At 41.0% G+C, this 20144-nt stretch overlaps 1 protein-coding gene and 1 pseudogene across 1 annotated transcript in view; both read left to right on the top strand.

Annotated features, from left to right (window-relative positions):
- The window catches only part of LOC103398829 (leptin receptor gene-related protein), a 4529-nt gene extending 1817 nt beyond the window's left edge, over window positions 1–2712 (top strand). Inside the window, exons 3-4 of the mRNA XM_008337571.3 lie at window positions 608–794; window positions 942–2712. Coding sequence (XP_008335793.1) covers window positions 608–794; window positions 942–1058 — 304 coding nt within the window. The 3' untranslated portion in view covers window positions 1059–2712. The remainder of the gene's footprint in view (window positions 1–607; window positions 795–941) is intronic.
- A 1433-nt stretch (window positions 2713–4145) lies between these two features.
- The window catches only part of LOC103398834 (cAMP-specific 3',5'-cyclic phosphodiesterase 4C-like), a 35291-nt pseudogene continuing 19292 nt past the window's right edge, over window positions 4146–20144 (top strand).

The following is a 20144-nucleotide window of genomic DNA, read 5'->3' as shown; positions in this document are numbered from 1 at the left end:
GCCACGACAAACATATAGAAACAACACAATTAGACGCAAAAACTGTGAACAATTGGTGAGCAACCAAATCTTTCTCACCCCCACCCAAAATAAATGGTTTGCATATGAATTTGATTATGCGTGTTTGCCTGGTAAATATTGTTGTATTAAGAAATTCAAATATGTACCTGTGTCTTGTAGAGAAATACATTGGAATCATAGGGTGGAGCTTTGTTGTTTTCCCTGCCAATGCCACCCCAAACAGCATTAGCTTCTGGCCAGGCTCCCCGCTTTTCAAACTGTCACACCCGGTGCGTTGAGGTACGATCGGAAACTTGAGAATCAGACTATTAAGGCACTTTACCTGTTGTAAGGTTCAGGACAAATGCTTATAAAATAACCAAAAAATAATAATAAATTCCCTACAATTTTCAGTGCTCTTTAGTGCCCCCTGGTGACCCTCCCCAATTTAAAAGCCACTGGTTTAAAACACAATTTTTGGTGCATAACAGAATGATATTGGAGAAACTGCACGTGATTCATATTTGCAGAATTTAAACCTTTTTTTTTTTTTTTATTGTTTTAGTCCTTTGTCTTAAAGTCTAACATTTTTACTCCTCATTTGTAGGGTTTACTGGCCACTGTTTGTACTCATCTTCTACATATTAAGTCCCATCCCGACCTTCATATCCCGACGCCTCAGCGATGACACGGACTCTTCCAGCAATGCATGCCGAGAGTTGGCCTACTTCTTAACCACCGGCATTGTAATATCAGCTTTTGGGCTTCCTGTTATTCTGGCTCGCGTCAACACAGTGAGTTGCCCATCCCTGTGTTTGAAATATACATATTTTTTTTTTTTAGATCTTTTTGTGTTGATGCCTCTTACCAGTCTTTTTTAACTGGCTAGTGTCTTCCAAAAAAAGTGTAGTTTAAAAAAGTTGTTTACTTCTGCCTTCCAGATCCAATGGGGCGCCTGCGGTCTGGTCATGACTGGAAACGCTGTCATCTTTCTCACCATTCTTGGCTTTTTTGTTGTGTTTGGAGGTGGGGATGACTTCAGCTGGGAGCAGTGGTAAAGGACAGAGCGCAGACACGAGGAAGGGAAGGTCGGATTGATGATAGGTTGGTAAGGTTGGTGAAAGGTGGAGTAGATTAACGTTGCGTACAATAAGGCGGGTTTGTCCTGGACTCGGTGGGAATAATGTTAAGGCTGCAAAAAAATGTCACATTTACTGGGCGTGTTATCATGCTGACGTTTGTGTAACCCATGATCCTGTTTAGTGCCTTATGTCTGGGGGACCAGGTGAAGACAGATGTCTATAGCCTGCTTATGCTTTATTACTGTCCATCTATTTTACCTTTTCTTTGACTTTTTTTTTTTTTTTTGTATCTCCAAAACCCTGTTCGTTGCTGCCTGCTATTTTGTTATACTTAACAACAGGATATTATACTAAAATGACCATAGTACACCACTTGGTTCACTGGATTATCCATACCAGCTTTCCAAACATTTAATTATTTCAAGTTACGCTAACCTTCCGTGCACTCATTTATCTAGTTCAAAAAAATTAGTAATTCCATTAGAAAATAATCATGGCGTCTCTCATGTTCTCTTGCAATTGTTTACAAACACACACCAAAGATCGTCTAAGACTACAAAACATGAATGTTCTCGATTAAACAAAAGGCTTGGATTCATTTAATATAACTGCTTCTGGAATGTCACTTTTTTTTCTTTTTTTTTTAATATTCCAAGATGTTCTACATCTGGCTTGTCACAGTTGGCACTTTAAACACACATTAACTCACAGTAGCATCCCTAGAATCTTATGGTTGCCTGCGCTTCTGGTCATGCATGCAAACGACACAATAGGTGGAACAGTAGTGTGTATGGGTTGTTGGGTTTTTTTTTTGGACACTAGGCCAGCGTTTCCCAAACTTTCTTTTCTGTGGATGCATATTTTAAAAGTCACAAACCTTCGCGACCCAAGTCAATAGACATGTTTCGTAAACTCCCAGTCTTTGGGAAACTCTAGTCCCCCCCCCTCCAAAAAAAATTGGACATTATTAGATGCTTTGAAGTTTGTCACAGAGATACTTGCTTGCCAACAGCAAAATAGCTTATGGTGTTCTCAAATTTCCCTGAGACATTTCCCTAAGATTCATTGAATTTTACGGAGGAAAAAAAAACAAAACAAGTGACAGCACTGACCCGCTCACAAAAAAAAAAGGATTTTTATAATACTAACAAGTTAATGTGTTGTAAATTATATTTTTTACATGTCGAGTTTAAAACCTTTCACGTCGTACTTGGTCCTAAGGGGAAGGCCTTAACTTTCAAACATTGTATCACAAGTGCCTATGTAAACTGATAAAAGCTGAAGTCTGAAGACTTTAGCCAAATGAAAATGTGTTTCCAGGCAACTGAAATATATTACTCTTGGGTTTAAATAGCGCCTTTGTGTTAACTGTTTTCCTTCAATGTTTTTATCCCTACTTTAGAGACTATCAGACCTGATGTGTTTTTGAACCTTTTTTTTTTTTTTGAACACTGAGTGTCCTGTATACTTTCATTTTGTTTCCTTAATGTCCAATATGCAAGTGCTTTACATGAAATGTCTTATATCATCTTATATCCCGTCTTGAGCTAAAGGGTTTGTTCTCTCTATTCTCCTTGGAACACTAAGTTTGCTAAAATAAAGGTTCATCTAAGAGCTCTTGAATGGCTGACATTGATTAAAGTCTCTGTTTTGTGAAACAACAGCATATGACCAGATCTTGGGATTATTTATTGTACATATTATGCACAGTGTGTGAAAAAAAATAGCTTTGTTTGGGCAATGTAGGCATTTTTTTTTTGGCTTTGGAAAAATGGACGATGAACTTTATCGGACCTCAGCAAGGCTCATCTCTGCCTCTCGCTGATGGATTATACATCAAAATATACACTTGCACATTATTTATAAGGGTGAGGCTGAAAACACGAGCGCTGGAGGAGCTTCCCACATTAGACACTGACAGTAGGTGGTGTGTGGGTAAATCTGTTTGATGGCTGCTACATCGGACTCATCGGAGGTCAGACAGGCGAAACAGCTGCTAAAACACCTTAGCATGTATTACTGTGCCCAGTAATCAGCTATTCTCCGCAATAAGAATTTCTTTGTTGTTTTGCAGGTTGCAAACATGCAATAATAATTTCTTTGTTCTTTTGCAGCTGCAAACACGTTAATAGAACTACCAGCTAGCATCAAGCTAAGATTTATTTTTAATTTTTTTTCAGGATGTAATCATCCCTACAGCTGTATCGAAGTTCAGGGGTTTCATTTTATTCTCTGTTCAAGTGTCAATAATTCACTGGAGCATTACACTAGCCAATTAGTGTCTAGTGAAGTATACCTCTCCTGGAAAAACAAAGGAAAACCCTGCTCTCCACCAGTGAATTGTTCTATGAAAAGCATTCGAGTCATCCGCCTCCAGTTTTTTTTTACAGGCCAAATGGAAAGAGGATGTGTTGACTGACAGGTTTGTAGCAGGTTTTCCGGCTGTATAAATTTATGTGGAATAAAATAAAATACATTTTAATTTGGTTATATAATTATATCTCCTAATACAGACTGCGAGTAGAACATTTGCATGTTGAAGCAAAGGTACATGTGTACATCAAGGTACATATGCTACTCCTGCTACATTTTCAATGGTACTCCTGTACCATTGAAAATGTACATGTTCGTTATATATATTTATATTTACACTGACAGCCGCTAGAGGGCACTCTAGCTGGCTGGTGGGAGTCAGAACATTGGTACATGGGGTGCTAGCACCCAGACAAGTATATTATTTATTTATATATTTGGTTGGGCTAGGTCATGCACATCGGTCAGACTCGTGCACAACTAAGAAAACACCCGGAAAGAGGGTGTTTGTTTTTTTTGCAGGATTAGCTTAGCATCTCCCGACTTGCTTTCCTGGGAATGACTTTTGAACATAACAAATCAGCAAAAACAAAAAGAAAAAAAAAAGTACTGTACGTATTGTGACTTTAAAGGGCAGTGCAGACTAAATTTGCATTTGCTGTTGTCCTAAAGTTCACCCAGCGTTAAAGCTGTCTGGCACACAGTGGTCAGTGGGGACAGTTCGTTGTCTGCAGGCGGGGGGGTGGAGTTAGGGGGGGGGGTTGCGTTCTCGCAGCTATTGGCAAACGGAAAAAAATTCGCGTGGTCGCTGCAGAAACCAATCGATGAGCCCCGGTGCTGCGTCCGTGGAACAAGCGCGAACAGAACAAATGGTCAGGGAGGATAAAACGGAGCGCGTGCCTCAGTCGCGCGCGGCAGAACGGGGAGACAGACTGCTGGTGTCCGCGCAGCAGCCGGGAGAGCGGACGTCCACAGACGGTAGGACTCGAATGTCTCTTCCTCTTGTCTTCTCAGTAGTAAAACGCACCCTGGAATTGAAACGTTGTCTTTCTGCACGAACCCTCTCCCAATTCCTCCTCAAGTCCGAGACTTTGGTGTAGTGTGAGCAGCCGCTCTGCGTTTGAAGTGCGTCTAAAACAAAAGCAAGGATAATGTATTTATTTGATAGTTTCCTGGCGCACAGCAGCAATTTCTGAGGAAATATGAGCGCTATAACATCACATTCAGCACATTTGTGTTTCCTTTCTCTCTCCTCCTACCGACAGGACTTTGTTCGCCCTGGTAGACTTCATCTGTCTCTCATTTGACAGCCCACTCTGTCAGTGTGGTCTGCGAGATTCGACGAGGAGCTGCTCCCTACATCCTACAAAGAACGGGTAGGAAGAAGCTAAAAATGTGGATGTTATTATCGATTTAATTTTTTTTTTAACAGCTGTGGTTGACTTTTGTGTACAGTATATCCGATCATTGTTTTGTCTGTGTTTGCCGTGGAGAACATTTTCCATGATTTTATCAAGGCTCGAGTAGAGTTTATCTTTGATAAAGCGTCTGAATATTCTAGAAAACTGAAACTATGTATGGTTTTAAAAAAATTATCCTGACTCCATACATTACAAAAAGTCGACATTTCTTTTAAAATGCATCACTGAACTGGACACAAAAAAAAATCACACAAAATTAAGTAAATTGCATACATTATTCTGTCAATGGCCAACTATTTCAGTTGGAACTTGCGTCATACTATTGCGTCATTTCTATTTATGAAATTAAACTGCAATTTTGACCAGTATTTAGATGCATATACTCAAGGAGTTGTTATTGTGGTAAAAAGTCAGGAACGATACGGCAAAGTATAACTCGAGTGCCTTTTGGCTATTCGGACGGTATTTTAAGACACTGAGTGCCCTCTAGCGGCTGTGAAATGAAATACTCTTCCTGCAGTGTTGGCAATAAAAACATGCGTATCAGAGCAACAATAAGGGAAAGGTTAGTGATTAATCTTCATAACGTCCATTGACGTGATTAACGTTTTCAAGGGTGGGAATTTCTGGATAGCACACGATTGGATTATCATTATGAAAATCTAAAACCATTATGACATTATATAAATCAATACAAATTTTGAAAGGTTTTTTTTTGTTTTTTTTTTTAAATACACTCTTAAATAATCTTATTATCCGTAACAGTGTTACTAATACAAATGGATCAACACGTCTCTTTTGTTATTTGAAGACAAACACCCTAATTACACTTCTGCGTGTTTTGTTTCTGAGTGACTTAATGGCGAATCGCCCTTGTTCACAAATACATTACAGTAGAGTAAATACAACTCCAGAGATAGCAGATGGATAACAGTTCAAAGTTAATTAAGTGTAGTCAGTTGACGGCCAAAAACTGTCTACGATGACGATATTACCTCGTGAATTTTAAAAGAAATTGAGAAGTATGAAAAAAAAATGGTAATTTGTTTAGACAGGAACCAGAACGAACAGAAACCAGTTGTTATTCTTTAAAAAAAAAAAAAAAGAGAAGTGTGGAGCACTTGTTGGTTGCGTTTCTACTGCCTTAAAGGCCAAACATGGCCACCAGTCAGCTTTCAAGACAGGAGGTCTTCTACCATGTGACCTACTAAACCTCTGAATTGACACACTGGCGACCACTTTTATGAGCCAACTGGTTAAGGAACCTAGTTGACATGACGATATGTGTTATAGCTCTATAAAATCCAACCACCTGATTTTTACCTGGTTTATAACAGCCCTCCCGTTGACATTACTGACATTTAGTTTTATTTGGATCCTTTTCTCAATCCATTTTTTGTTTTCCATTTGAGCCAATTGTCCAATAGGAAAAACAATCCAGTCTGCCAGCTGCCTAAGGATAGGAATAATTTGATTGCATTTTTTTTTTTTTTTTTTCAAACATCATTGCAATCACTCCGTGTGTGTGTTGTATAAGCTGGGGCAGCGGTGGCTTAGTGGTTAAGCAAGAGGACTTGGAGCGGCAGGGGTTCAGGTTCGAGTCCCCCAGCTGCCAAGTTACCACTGAGTTGTTGAAGCTGTTCACTTTCCTTTCCTTTAACCGGAGAAACCAAGAGAAGCATTTTCGGCCACAGCCCTAGACGAGGATAACCAATCCAAGGACAGATATTTTAGATGTCTTTATTCAAAACTGACTTTTTCCTTCTGGGAAAATTCTGAAAAATGGAATCTTTTAAAGTCACTCGCAGTGCCATTCATTTGGACAGTGAACGTACGACGAAGGACGAAGAGAAGAAAAGGAAATTTGTTGCAGTACGTATTCAGGTAGACATACAAAACAAAACAAATATTTGGCATGCATCCCATCAGGGAAACCAGAACAACGGGCTGTGGAAGTTGGAGGGATCCTTTGTTTGTAATTGTACGTTTGTCCGAAATCGAACAAACGTACAGTCGCACTAAACGCGCAGCGATCACTAAACAAGCCCAGTCATTTAACCACGAGGCTCCTGGCTGCCCTTGAAACCGTGCGTTCCAGAGTTTCTTTGCTTTGATTGAGTGTCAAAAGATCAGTAGCTGCTGCAGTGCTATTATATATAAATATATTTTTATATTTCGTAGATATAAACTGATCAGAGCTTGAAAAAAAAAACAAAATATGCCCACAATAAATGGACCTCGGCACAGGTTTTTTTTTTTTTTTGCCCGTCTCTAATCCACATTGGTCCTCATCAGTGGTCCACAGCTCTATAATGCCATTATAGATGTGTATGTGCAAGGGCATTAAAATGCTGCACATAGCTGACGCGCTTTGGAACAACATGAAGAGCCGCGGAGACGTAGTGGTGAAAACAAGTTTCGTTGATGTAAGTGCAATTATTAACGGCTAGTTTCTATCGTTAAACGTTGGAATGTTAATCAGTTCAGGCAACAGGCCTTCAGTCCGTAAGCTTTTCTTCGCCTGTTTCTCGGGGCTGACATTTCTACACGACTGACTTTTCAATTCCCGGTCTTCTCGTCTCACTGTTGCCTAAAAAAGAGCCTCACAGCCTCATCTGTGAGTACGATTTCCTGTTTTGAGTCAAACTGCGGAGAAAGCCGCTTGATGAATTTTGTCAAATTATATTTCACTAAATATGACTATTTTGTAATGTTTGTGTAAATAAGGTATGGTTCCTATGTGGCTTCGTATGAGAGTTGACTAGTCGTTTGTAACAACGGAGTCGGTTGTTCTACTGTACACGGTCGCCTCGCAATAATGAAAAAAAAAAGGGGAACTTCCCAAAAAGTCAACATTTCCTTTCCGCTTGTGAATGCCAGTAATGTAGTAATGGTATTTTATTAAACGCTAGAAAGCAGAACCTGATGTGTGGTGATTTTCCACCTTGGTGTTGCTTAACTAGTAACGTCTCTCTCTTCCAAGGTTTTAGCAGAAACCACACTAGAATCACGGCCTGGTGACAGTTTTTCTTCCACTTAAAGTTCTGTCGATCACTGTGCACATACTGTAACACATTGGCAGTTTAAAGCTTTTTTTTTTTTGGGCTTGGATAGCTTTTACTATTGTTATGCACACATAAGCAAGTCAAATTACTGAAGTGCAAAGAGGCAGTTGGAATTTGTAAGATTTTTAATACCAGGCCAAGTGAATTAAATCAAGTCATTTTTTGTCCACATTTAAACGTACTAACAAACAGGAGATGTGATGTGACTGGACTGTCCTCAAGTGTTTTGTGGACATGCGGTCTACATGAAGCAGACTTGTCGGGGGGGTCAGTGGGTCAGCGAGTGCCCTGCATGTGACCCACACAGTGACGTAATCTTTCCTCTGCTGCATTCCGTCCCACATCTTCAAACTCCTCTGACCTCAGCTCAGTGTCGTTCGTTCTCCAGGAATCTGATCTTCACGTTCCAAAACGTGCGCTGAACATCAAACTGGCGAGATAATATTTAAATGATGAAGAGCGCTAGCTGAAAGTTTGTGCCGTCGTTGGCCTGCCCTGAGCTCTGTGGCTCCTCGACAACGGGAGCTTGTCGAGAAGAAAATCTTCATAACTCAGACTTTATTATTATTATTTTTTTTTTATTTATTTATTTTTTTGCATAGTCCAAGGGTTTCATTTGCTGCCCCGCATCTGGATCTTGTTTCATTATTAGAACAAGCAGTGCTCGCTCTCACTTTCCCTCTGGACTCTTCCTGTCCATTCTCACAAACACAGACAGCAGACGCCCCGTGCCTGGCAGACTTTCGAAAAACAAAACATGTATTTATGCAAACACACACATATGTCGCCACCGTCTGTTTGAAGACAGGGAGGAGAAAATCCCGAGTGATCAGATGTGGTCACGTGTAAAGGGGGATTAGCATTATTCCAGGCTCGAAGCGCACGTGGTTTTTCTCAGGGTTGACGGTGGTAATGCCGGATATCGACAGTCAGAAACAGTTGGGATCGCTTTCCTCTTTAAAAGTTTTCTCGACAGCATCAAATATACGGGGCGACTTAACGGGAACCTGTGTCTGCACAGCTGTGGTTTGTTTGTTGATGTCCTACTGTTGTCTTCTCTGCCTTTCCCCACCCTTGGGGGAATGTGAAATTACAAACTATTGGAGAACCTCAGGGTACTGTGTTCGCCCCACGGATATAAACAGTGAAACAAGTGTTTATGATTTGTGTAGTAAGTAAATTGTGATTATGTTGGGCGCGGTGATAGATGTCATAAATGTGGGCAGGTCAAACGGTAAAACAGGACCAGCCACTGTTCTGTCAACAGACGTGTCTTGTGACGAGTAGTAACTACGTCTATACTTACCGCTTGTGGTGATGTAGGCGTGCACTAAATGTGTGTGTCTGTGTGTGTGTGTGTCTGTGTCTGAGCCTCACTCTTCCATTCGCTTTTTACTGATTGAGTGAATCCTTGGTGAGTAACCTTAACCCTAATGACTCCGTAGTACAATATCTTACTAAAAAATTGAGTCGTGTTCAGATGGTTCAGGTACTTGTCATGATTGATCTCAGGCTGGGAAACGACTGCCAGTTGCGGGGGGTGGGGGCGGGGGGGGTGTCTTTGTGTACTTTAGGACAATATAACAATATAGTCCTCAGTGTTTAGGGAACAGAGCTCCTTCTGTGTGGGTGCCTGCAGTTATTCACTTTATGACTCACAAAACCTGCTGTGTAATTTGCTAATGGCTGTCGTGGGAAATAGCTTGAATGGTCAGACGTGTGGCACCTAAAGCATCGCAACTGTATGACAGAGGCTTAAAGAGTTTTTTTTGTTGTTGTTGCATCCTCATCTATGCATTACCTCGAACAGCTTGGATCGGCTTTTGCTCGGGAGCCAACGTGAACCTTAAAACGGGTATGTTGTCTGTAAACCTGGTGATTATCAACTGGCAGCTCGCGGGCCGAATCTGGCCCACCGGGCCATCCAATCCGGCCCTGGGCTGGATTCCAAAAGAAACATCAAATGTTTTTTATTTCATTTTTTTGGAGTGTTTGGCCCCTATTTGACAAAATATTTGGTTACCAAGTAAGTGAGCACTTGCTTTTGGGTCGACGACGACGACGACATTCTTTTGATGGGGTGGCTCTCAAAAGGCCTTGATGTTTGTCAACCTACGCGACGCATCATCTGTTGTCTTCCCTGGGTGTTTCAGCCATTTGTCACAACGCTGAGGCAGGCCCCCTGCTGGCTGATCAGACCAGGGTATGTAAGAAATGCACGGCGCTGTGATTAAAAAAAAAAGTTCCCGTGGTTTTGTTTGGCTTCTGACTTGCACAAGTCATGCAAAATTCATGTCGCACAATATTCCCTGGCGTTCTCTCTCCGTATAATCCGTAATCAGCATCTCGAGTGCTGCCTCATGACTGTGCATGCAGCTCCTCACTTCACATCAACAAGCATCGTTTTGAAGAGGAACTGGCAGCATCATCGAGGCGATTTTTTTTTTTATCCCGAGAGCGAGAGGTCACTTGAAGATTTTTCTCTCCCCAAAGTGAATGCGGCAACTTTCAAATGTTAATCTTCAGCTTCGCTTTTTTTTTTTCTTCTTTACCTAAGTTTGAGTTCCAACAAAGAAGTGCGTTTTTATGATCTGCCAAAATCTGGAAATACAACTATTAGTTAGTTGTTATGCTACGTAGAACCATGCTCAGTTCAAAACTACGTTTTTTTTATTCAAACAATAAAACGAGAAAATGACATTTTCCCCTCTTGTTGCCATGGTTACATCCTCAGGTATTTTCTTCTCGGATCAGATTGGCGAAAAACACCGAGCGGCTCATTACCAATTAAAGAAAAAGGCCCAGAAGGAATGGTGTTCAAAACAGGGCTGTGGTTCTTTATGTTTCGGGTTTGTTTGTTTTTTTCGTCCATCAAGGCGTGCTAACCTTTAATTACGACATTGAGGAACAACGGCAGTTGGCATTCCAGTGGCGTCTGGTTCGCGACATTCCGTCCTGCTGTCTTGGGGTTTTAGATTGATTAGCCTTTTGTTGTATGATCGTGTCTCAGCATAATAATAGCTTAACGTTAATGGCAGGTACTGTAGAAATGGGTGGGGCTGCGGGGAAAATCACGATGCGTTTTGTTTTGTTTTTTTCCGTATTGTCCGATCTCGATTATTAACATTATTGGAACTGCCCCTTTAAAGCATCTGCTCTGAAAACGGAATGCATTTCGTTAACACGCAAAGTCAATTACAACTCAAATTAAATAACAAAGTTTGAAAAGTTGAAGGCTAGCTAGTTGCTTATATGTATATATATTCATATATATATTCATATATATGTGACGTTATAAAATACTATTTTTTTATAGCATTTTGCTGAATAACATTGTGAAGCCGTCTGTAGCCTTATACATTATTCAACGCCCCCTTCTGCTCACACTTGATCTGACAGCTGAAAAGTCATCTCACTGATGCTCCAAACAATGAAATCTGTTTGATCCGTTGCTGTTTCACCTTTTTTTTTTCTTTTTTCCATATTAACTCGATGGCATGTTTGTTTTTCCAAAGCACAAAGTAAACAGGTTCAACTTCGCGGCCTGTGACAGATGGGGGAATTTACATAGGCGATATCAATTCCCATTTGTCACAATTATTAGTCACCTGTGTATCCAAAGCCGGCCAAATGACAGCACCGGCTTGAAAGAGGTGCAGGTGTTTAGTTGGTGACGTGAACTGGCACTTACCGTCACACTCACTGTGTGAGGAAGCTTCATCCGACCGTAATCCTTCGACAGCTTTATTGCGGCCCCTGTGTTTTTTTAATGGCCCGTCAGGATAATCCAACACAAAGTTGTTTAATCTTCTTATATTAAAAGGTCAGTGTGTGAGTAAAGTTTGCCAAAGGAGAGGAACAGAGTTTGGCCAGTAACAGAAGAAGAATGTTTTTTTTTAGGATTATTTTTGTTTGATTTGATATTATATTTATGCTCTAATTTCATATTTTATTACATTAATATACAAGTTTTCTTAATTGTTTTGCATTTTTTTTGGCAATATTTGGAAAGTTGTTGTGTGAGGTATATCTGTCCACCATTTTAATTGAGTGAATTTTCAATCATTTATTCAAACTGTTAGAACACCGTCGAATCATTTGAACACGTTTGGTCGTCAATATCCCATAACTGATTTTCTTGGCAGTGTGCAGACTTCCTGCTGTCGAAATGACTGATCACTGACGTGTCGACATTTTGAGTGAGAAAAGACATCACTGGTCCTTACCTTTTTGCTTCACTCGTGCAGGTAGTCTACCGCCCTACACTGGAGAAGCAAAAGGAGGAGTGCCACCTTTTTGGAGTCTTAAAGCATAAAGCGGCAGAGCATCGTTCTTCAGGATGAAGAAAAGCAGTAGCACACCCGGGGTTGCAATGCCGAATGTAAGTATTGATTTTTTTTTTTGTTACCCATCGGTTCGTCCATTCACTCGGGTTTCTGCCCTTGCAGTTTTGCATCTCATTTCAAGTGTTTATCTCTGTGGTTCACGCGCTTCTTCCAAAATCATCTCGTCATCAATGGATGTACGCCGATTCTCCGAGGTGTGATGTTTGTGCACTGACTCATCCACAGATACGTGTTCTGTTTGCAGGACACACAGCCGAGGCAGATAACGATGTCCTTTTTTTTTTTCTTAAAGAAATGGTGCGAAGTAATGCTAAAGTTTAAAAATGTGAGGATGGTTGAGTAAACAGAGAACGCTCCGGTTAAATTCTTACACAAATTCTTGTGACGAAGAGGCCCAACTGTTTCTTCTCACACTTCTCAGACGGTTATGACTAGGCCGCCACGTCACTTCATTCAGCTGGACGTCGAGAATCAGGAAAACAAACCACCTTAAATCCTACCTCATTGTAATGCAGTCATATCTGGTTCACACTGGAGGTGCCCGGTCGCTGGTCTGCTAAAATAAAGACTGATTTTCATCAGGAAGTGTTTGAAATAAGTATTTATTTTGGTTGTTTTGAGATAAATCAAAATGTAAGAAAAAATTAAAAATGATTTAATTAGTTTAGTATAGTTTAATACTACTGTATTTAACTGGATTGAATAGTTTTAAAATCTGGTCTTCCTTAAATTTTGATAGCAGTATAGCAGCTCTTGATAGCAGTATTTTTTTTTCAATTTTTTAATTTTTTTTTTTTACCGTAATAATTGAAACAGACTGGCCTGAAATCGGGTTTCTTTTTAATCCATTCCATATTTTTGCTGCTTGAGAGAATTTTTCAATAATTCATTCAATCGATTCAACCGATAACTATTTAACTAGTGTTTTTTTTTAAATTTATTTACTTATTTATTTTAAAAAAAATGAAAAAACATTTTCACTACAGGAGGTGCTTTGGGCAGATCCAGATTTTGAATTGTAGGATCTGTATTGTCCTTAAAAGTGCAACTAAATTTAGCCTGACGTGCCTTAGAACAGGGAGTCAAGCTGCCACTAGGGGGTGCATGATATCAAAAATATGATGGTGTTTTGGAGTGTTTTTTTTTTTTAAGTGATCCCGCTTATAAACCATGGGGAACTTGAGGAACTGGAGCGACAAAAAAAAAAAAAAGAAATAGTTTTTATCCATAATTATGTACTATTAGTATTAGTATTACTAGTACTGTAAGGACCATAGTTTCTAATAAAAAAAGTGATTCTCTTGTATGTCCTTGTACGTACAAAGATTCTTATGGAAACGTCTAATTTTACTAATCTAATCGATTCCGAAGAATCTTTGCAGATTTGCAGTGATGGTGTTATGGAAACGTCTAATTTTACTAATCTGATCAATTCCGAAGAATCTTTGCAGATTCGCAGTGTTTTTTCACTTGACCTTGTCCTTCTCACAGACCGTAACGCTGTGTCATTGTTAAATTTAGACCAGAATAGTTTGTCCTGAGAGAAAAAAGAAAAAAGTCATTTGAGACCTAAAGTTATGCAGAAAGTGATACTACTCCACTGGGATACCGCAGCATTGAGTCTTCTTCTTACCCAGCAAAGCAAATGCGCTGATTCCGAGGCACAAAAACCAACCGGGTTGTTATTGTTAGACAGTGAAATGAGAATCGAACCAATTCTCTACCCACCAGATCAGTCATAGATGACGCGATGTTTTAACGTTGTGTCTCTCTGATGCATATGAAAGCTTTTTTTTTTTTTTTTTTTTCATTATGAAAATGTAGTTATGCAAACCCATAAAAAAATGAATTGCCGTCCCCAAAACCAATAAAAACAACTTCTTCTTTTTTTTCTCATAGAAAAAAACCCCCTGTTAGCGCTTAAGAATGAATTTTCCCGAGTTCCTTATCACCCCGTGTCTGACACTAACTGTTTTTCTCATTAGTACTAATTGCTATTGTCATTCTTGTTTTGCCTTAGGAGAACAATGATCCTCCTGTGGGACACTTTCCCGTCGGCAACACCCTCGGCGTCGACATGTTTCGCGTGCACCGGCGCTTTTCCGGCACCTTGCAGCTACCGCCTTTGTCTTGGCGTTTGGCAGAAAAAGAGAGTCCGAGAAGCAGGTCCGTTACACCGGAAATTGATCCCGTGGCCCAGACCAGGCCGACCAGCCTGCTGGTCACCTCCCTGCCTCGCATTGACATCACACAGGCGGACCCCAACAGGTGAGGTGTTACTTAGTTATACGGGTTGTATTAGCCCTAATTTAGCTACTAGATCGAACATAAAGAGAAAAAAAAAAACAACTATAACTTGTCCGATCCGATACCTAAACCCAAATGAAAAATGGAACGGTATAGCTTCACCAATTTGATCTTGGCTTAGTGGTTAAGGAAGCAGACCTGGGTCCGGAAGGTTTCAGGTTCGAGTCCACCAGCTCCCACTGAGGTGCTCTCACCTACCGCGCACACTACTCCCCGGGCGCTTAAATCCTGAGGTTCTCTGAGCAAGGCACCGTCCGTGCACACTAAATCTGCTGTGTCACGATGACAAATAAGGCTGTGTCACGATGACAAATAATTCACTCTCGTTTTTATCGGACATGAAAAAGTTGTATTGATCCATGCCTAAAACTGACGCTGTGTTTTGCCTTCGCTCCGTCTGGATTTTCTTTCTTCCTCTCATTCATTTTAGATATTGCCGGTGAACTGCAAGTGTTCTTCATTTACTTTTTAGACTTGAATCCACTTCGTGAAAGTGACCTTAATAAAAAAACACATCTTTTTTTTTTTTTATTTCACCATGAATTGGACCTACCTTTTACAAAGCAATCATTATTGAGACATGAAAGCATTAACCGTAAACAGCAACTGCTACACAAAAAAAAGTGACTAGACCAAAAAAAAAAAAAAAATCAATGACTTCGTACAAGGCAAAACCTCTTTTCTTTTCTCTCTGATGTTGATTGCTCACATTTTTCCCGTCTCTCTCTCTCTCTCTCTCTCTCCTAGCTTTGAAGTGGACAATGGCCTATTGATGTGCTGCAGTCCCTTGGACCCACACCTGTCCTCAGGTTCTGGTTTGGTTCCACACCCCAACCTGACGTGTCATGGACAGCGCCGCGAGTCCTTCCTGTACCGCTCCGACAGCGAATACGAACTGTCGCCGAAGTCGCTGTCCCGCAACTCCTCCATTACCGGAGACCTGTAAGTCGTTCAGTGCTCAGTGCATCCCTGCATTGTTGTTGACACCGTGTTTCCACATGCGTCCTTAAAGTCCCTGTACTGTCATCGTGCTACGTTTAGGCACGGGGAGGACTTTATAGTGACACCGTTTGCACAGGTAAGAGACCGGATTTAAGTCAATATTTATTAACAAGACTCTACGATGCCGCTTTGTGCTTTCAATCACTCACTCGCATGCTTAACTTTCACTGCCCCCTGGTGCCGTCGAGGAGACACAGCACGGTCTGTTCCACATTAAGTGAGGTTATTTCAGTCCAGTGGCTGTTCCACAGAGTTCTGAGTCATAACCCAGTGGATGCATAAGGCTAAAACACATAGCTTCCGTTTTGGGAATAACACAACATAAACATGGACATGTAAAAAGATATTCGTTTATTTTTTACCTCATATGGTCAATCGTGGACACAGCCAAGCTCTGAACACACACTGAAACATGGGTTTATGTAGATAATGCTAGCATTTAGCATTTTATTATATTTTTTTATGCTAATATTGTGTGAATGGTTGAACCTTTCATAACAAAAAAAAAATTTAAAAAAATGTCCTTTTACTAAATGTCTCTAATGCTTTAGGTTCTAGCAAGTCTTCGCACAGTCCGGAACAACGTCACCATCTTGACAAATGTACAACTTACAACCAATAGGTGAGGAGTGGCATGAACGTACATGTTTTGGGGGCTGTTCACACTGGACTCTTTTTTTTAAAATCACCAATTAATTTCTAATTATCCACACCGTCATTTGTTGGCATTCCCCTGTAGCCATTAGGATTTTACAGTACCTTAAAATACCAGCATGCCTCACTTGAGGGCGCCAAATTACCAATAACAGTGAACAGAGAAACAGTGAAGAAACAACACTTTATTTTTTAGGTAATCCAGAGTTTTAAAAATGACCTTTCTTTGCAGCATCTTTGTCGGTTACAAAAGTGTATATTCATTCAAAAAAAAATGTTTTTTTTTTCTTAACTGGAAATGTCTCTACAAAAGGGTCCGAAAATCTGACCTCAGATTAGTTTGAAGATGTGACAGATATCTAAATACATCTATATAATATACTTTAGATCTTAGAATGTTTTTACCTCTGTCCACATCACATGATAGATATGAGATAAATATATATATACATATATATACATATATACATTTTGAATGCTGTGGCTTATATAACTCTTATTTGGTTGCAGGCGGTCTCCTGCTGCCAATCAGCCTTCTGTTGCCAAGGTCTGTCAGTCAGGTGAGTGCAGCTTCAAGCCAGTATTGTGTGTGTGCTGAACTGAATATGTACACAAAACATTGGAATAAGCAGTTCTGGGAGAAGTGGAACCGCTCAGGTTCTCAGAAGTTTAATGTGAAGATCAACCAAAGGTGGAGGAAGTTGTTGGTTTTTTTTTTAGTAAGTTCTATGATTGTAGTTTGAAAAAAAAAAAAAAAAAGTGGTGCTCATCGTTAGGGAAGCAGAAGAAGGGGTCGAGTCGCAGACTGAGATTTAATTATACGGATCGGATCATCTAAAAGAAAGGAGTGAACAAAAGGAGGAGGAGGAGGAGGAGGAGAAGGAGGGGGGTGAGGGGGGCGAGCTGGGGATTTTACTTCTCGCCTCTCTGGTTCTTCAAGTCCAATTGACGTCAGCACAGGCCGCAAACAGTTGCTGTCAACTTCCTTTCAGCTCTAATGTGCCTCCGGGAGTGTCCCACAGCAGGAAAAAATACTAGAGTGTGTTGAGTCTCTCTCATTGTCCTTCCTCCTCCTCCTCCTCCTCCTCCACGCTTCACACACGTCTACCCAAACAAACAAGGGTGACGAGCGAAACCATTCCCTCGCTGGACTCAGGCCTGCGACCTGCGTAAGAGACGAAGTGACACATTGTGTGTGTGTTTTAAACACGGCGAGAGATCGTCCTCTCGTCTTTGACCTCAATTTACTTGGTAGAAGTTTTATTTTTTTTGGGGGGCAGGGCCAATTTGAATTTAGGAGTGTCATGCCTCAGACACGAGGAAAGAAAACCGTCAATTCCCGTAGGAAGGTCAGCGTAGACGTACGTAGGTGACAATGGGTTTTAAGAACCAGAAATAGATTAATCATCTGGCTGCAGGGCGCAAAAAAAAAAAAAAAAAAAAAACATAACAAAAAAGTACAGCAAGGTCAGAGACAGACGTCACAGATCTGGGACCTTCAAACGGGACGTACCGTCGGTGATGTGATGTGGAGAAATGAACAGTAAAGAACAACTAACGCGACACTAAACACCAAGAAGCGAAGGAATAGGTAAAAAAAAAAAAAAAAAACATCAGCTCAGCAAATGCGTAACATTCCGCGTGGAAGTTTGCAGTTTACCCTTCCCCCCTTTTTTTTTTTTTTTTTTTTTTTTGTACCTCATCATCACACACAGTCACGTGAGCTTCGCACAGCCAACAAAGAACACACTCTTCCCTGACCGGGTCAGATTATAAACCCTTAAAGGAAATACTTGATAATGACGTTTTTTTTATTCACCAAGGACTGGTAAACAGTGTGTGACGTTTATTTCCAGATGTAACTAAGTTATTTTTCCCAATTTGCGGGGGTCTTCGGGGGATATTAGTCATTTTGGTTTCTTCATACAACGAATGTTAATAAATGTTTAGAGAACGTGTGTAACCTCATCAGATTTGAGAGATTGTTGCATGATTGAGATGAGCGGCTGTTAACCCTTTCATGCATGACGGTCACTACAGTGGACAGCTATGAGAATGTCATTTTCTATGATAAGAAAAGGTTTTGATGGCAGTGTTGCATATAAGCCTCTGCGGTGGACGCCTGAGAATCACCCGACACTGCCATACAGTGGTCAGCCTTTGCAACTGCAAAATAATTATGTGTCTATTATAATTATGTGTCTAATATTGTGTTCAAAAAGGAAATTTGGTGTATAAAAATCAGTTCTTATTTTTATGTTTAAAAACACTTTTTTAACTCAGTATATCATGGGTCATGCATCAAAGGGTTAAAGTAGAACCAAATAAACTAGCTCCATAAAATGCGTAGCTAGCAGTCAAAGGGTTAAAGTAGAACCAAATAAACCGTACTAGCGCCATAAAATGCGTGCAGTCATGCAGCTCGCACAGTTCAAGTGAACTCGCCGTGGCGTGAAACGTGCATTCAAACGTACTTTTAAATGTACTCGAACACGTGTCCTCCGCAATCAACCTGAACAAACAACGTGACGTCGTGCGTAATTCGACGGGGCTCACGTGCAAATCATCCGTTCGTCTATTGTTGCATTTTGCGAATATTTCCTCGGAGGCTAACGAGTGTGAGAATATCCGAGAAAGGACGAACACAAAACAAGTTTCCTGCAGCGCGGAGTCACGTGTCGGCTGCCACTAATCTTCCTTGACGACTAGTAATCGTCGGTAATTGCTTTTAAATTAGGTTAACATCGTATTCTTGAGCCTTCGCTGTGTGTGTGTGTGTGTGCGCAAGAGAGGTCAGGCGTTTAGAGAAAAAAAGCTTTTGACGCCCGTGTGAACCAAGGATGTTTGGACGGCTTGCCAGCTACCTGCCAGCGTAGCGTGTTCAATTAATTGCGGGATGATTAAAACTAGCGGCAAACATAGAAACAAAAAAGGAATGCGCAACACGATACGAGGCAGTTAGCCTAGCGCGGAACCTGCAATTTAGCTGTCACACTGTGAACCCTACCCCGGCTCTTTTGCACAATTGGGAAAAATTATAACGATCATTACGGCGATTACCTGGATCATTTTCTGCAGCTAATCACCGTTGCTCACGTTGTTATTGGAAGGTGATTATTTCCCCTTGAAAACATTTTCTTTTTAAAATTCACACTAAGGTATGAATGGACAGTGGATGGTCACACAAACAGTGGGGAAGGGGAGGGCGGGGGGTTACACAGCGGCAGCCAGAACAAACTAGTCAGTTTCCCAGCGCGCACAAAAATCCACATCGGGTTTTCCAGACCTGCAGCTCTGTAGAGAGGGGGAGAGAGAGAGAGAGAGAGGAGATCTGCAGGGTTTGGAAGCGTGTAGCCTGTTTTAAGTATTTGAATTATGTCATTGACGTCAGCACAGTCATAAATCCTGCTGCGGGCCCATCCTTCATGCCGGCTCATGCCAACTCCAGGCTCCATGGTGCATTGTAAAGGAGCGCTCATACAAGACCGTAAAGAAGGTGTGTGTGTGTGTCAGGAGTATGAGAGTGTTTGTCTAACTGTTTCGGCCCTTTCTTTTGACAGCCGAGAAGAGAATGCCGCTGTTCATAAACCGTGAAGAGCCGAGTGTCTCAGTATTGTGTTTGTCTGTGACAGAAGACAAAGAGACATACTGTGGTTTCTGGGCCCGGGTTTCGAGTGTACGTAGTTGACTTGGAAGGTTGGCGCTGGATACCTAAAACTGACGCTGCATCAGTGACCGAGTGCTGCATGGCATCACCGATGAGGAGACAAAGTTGAAGTTGTCTGTCCCTTCGTGCATCTCACAGATAGTTTGCATGTTTTTGTTGATCAAAGGGGCTGACTGTTTTTCGAGCAGCTGTTGCAGGGCTCAGATCTGCTGCCGAGCCCACGTGTTTCACGTGCAGGAAATAGAGATGTTGCGCGTGCGCAGTCGTTTGGATCATAACTTTGAAAA

This window comes from Cynoglossus semilaevis, unplaced genomic scaffold, assembly GCF_000523025.1.
Source record: "Cynoglossus semilaevis isolate Cse_v1.0 unplaced genomic scaffold, Cse_v1.0 scaffold436, whole genome shotgun sequence".
NCBI classification, from domain to species: Eukaryota; Metazoa; Chordata; class Actinopteri; order Pleuronectiformes; family Cynoglossidae; genus Cynoglossus; species Cynoglossus semilaevis.
This window is presented reverse-complemented; position numbering and strand designations above follow the sequence as displayed.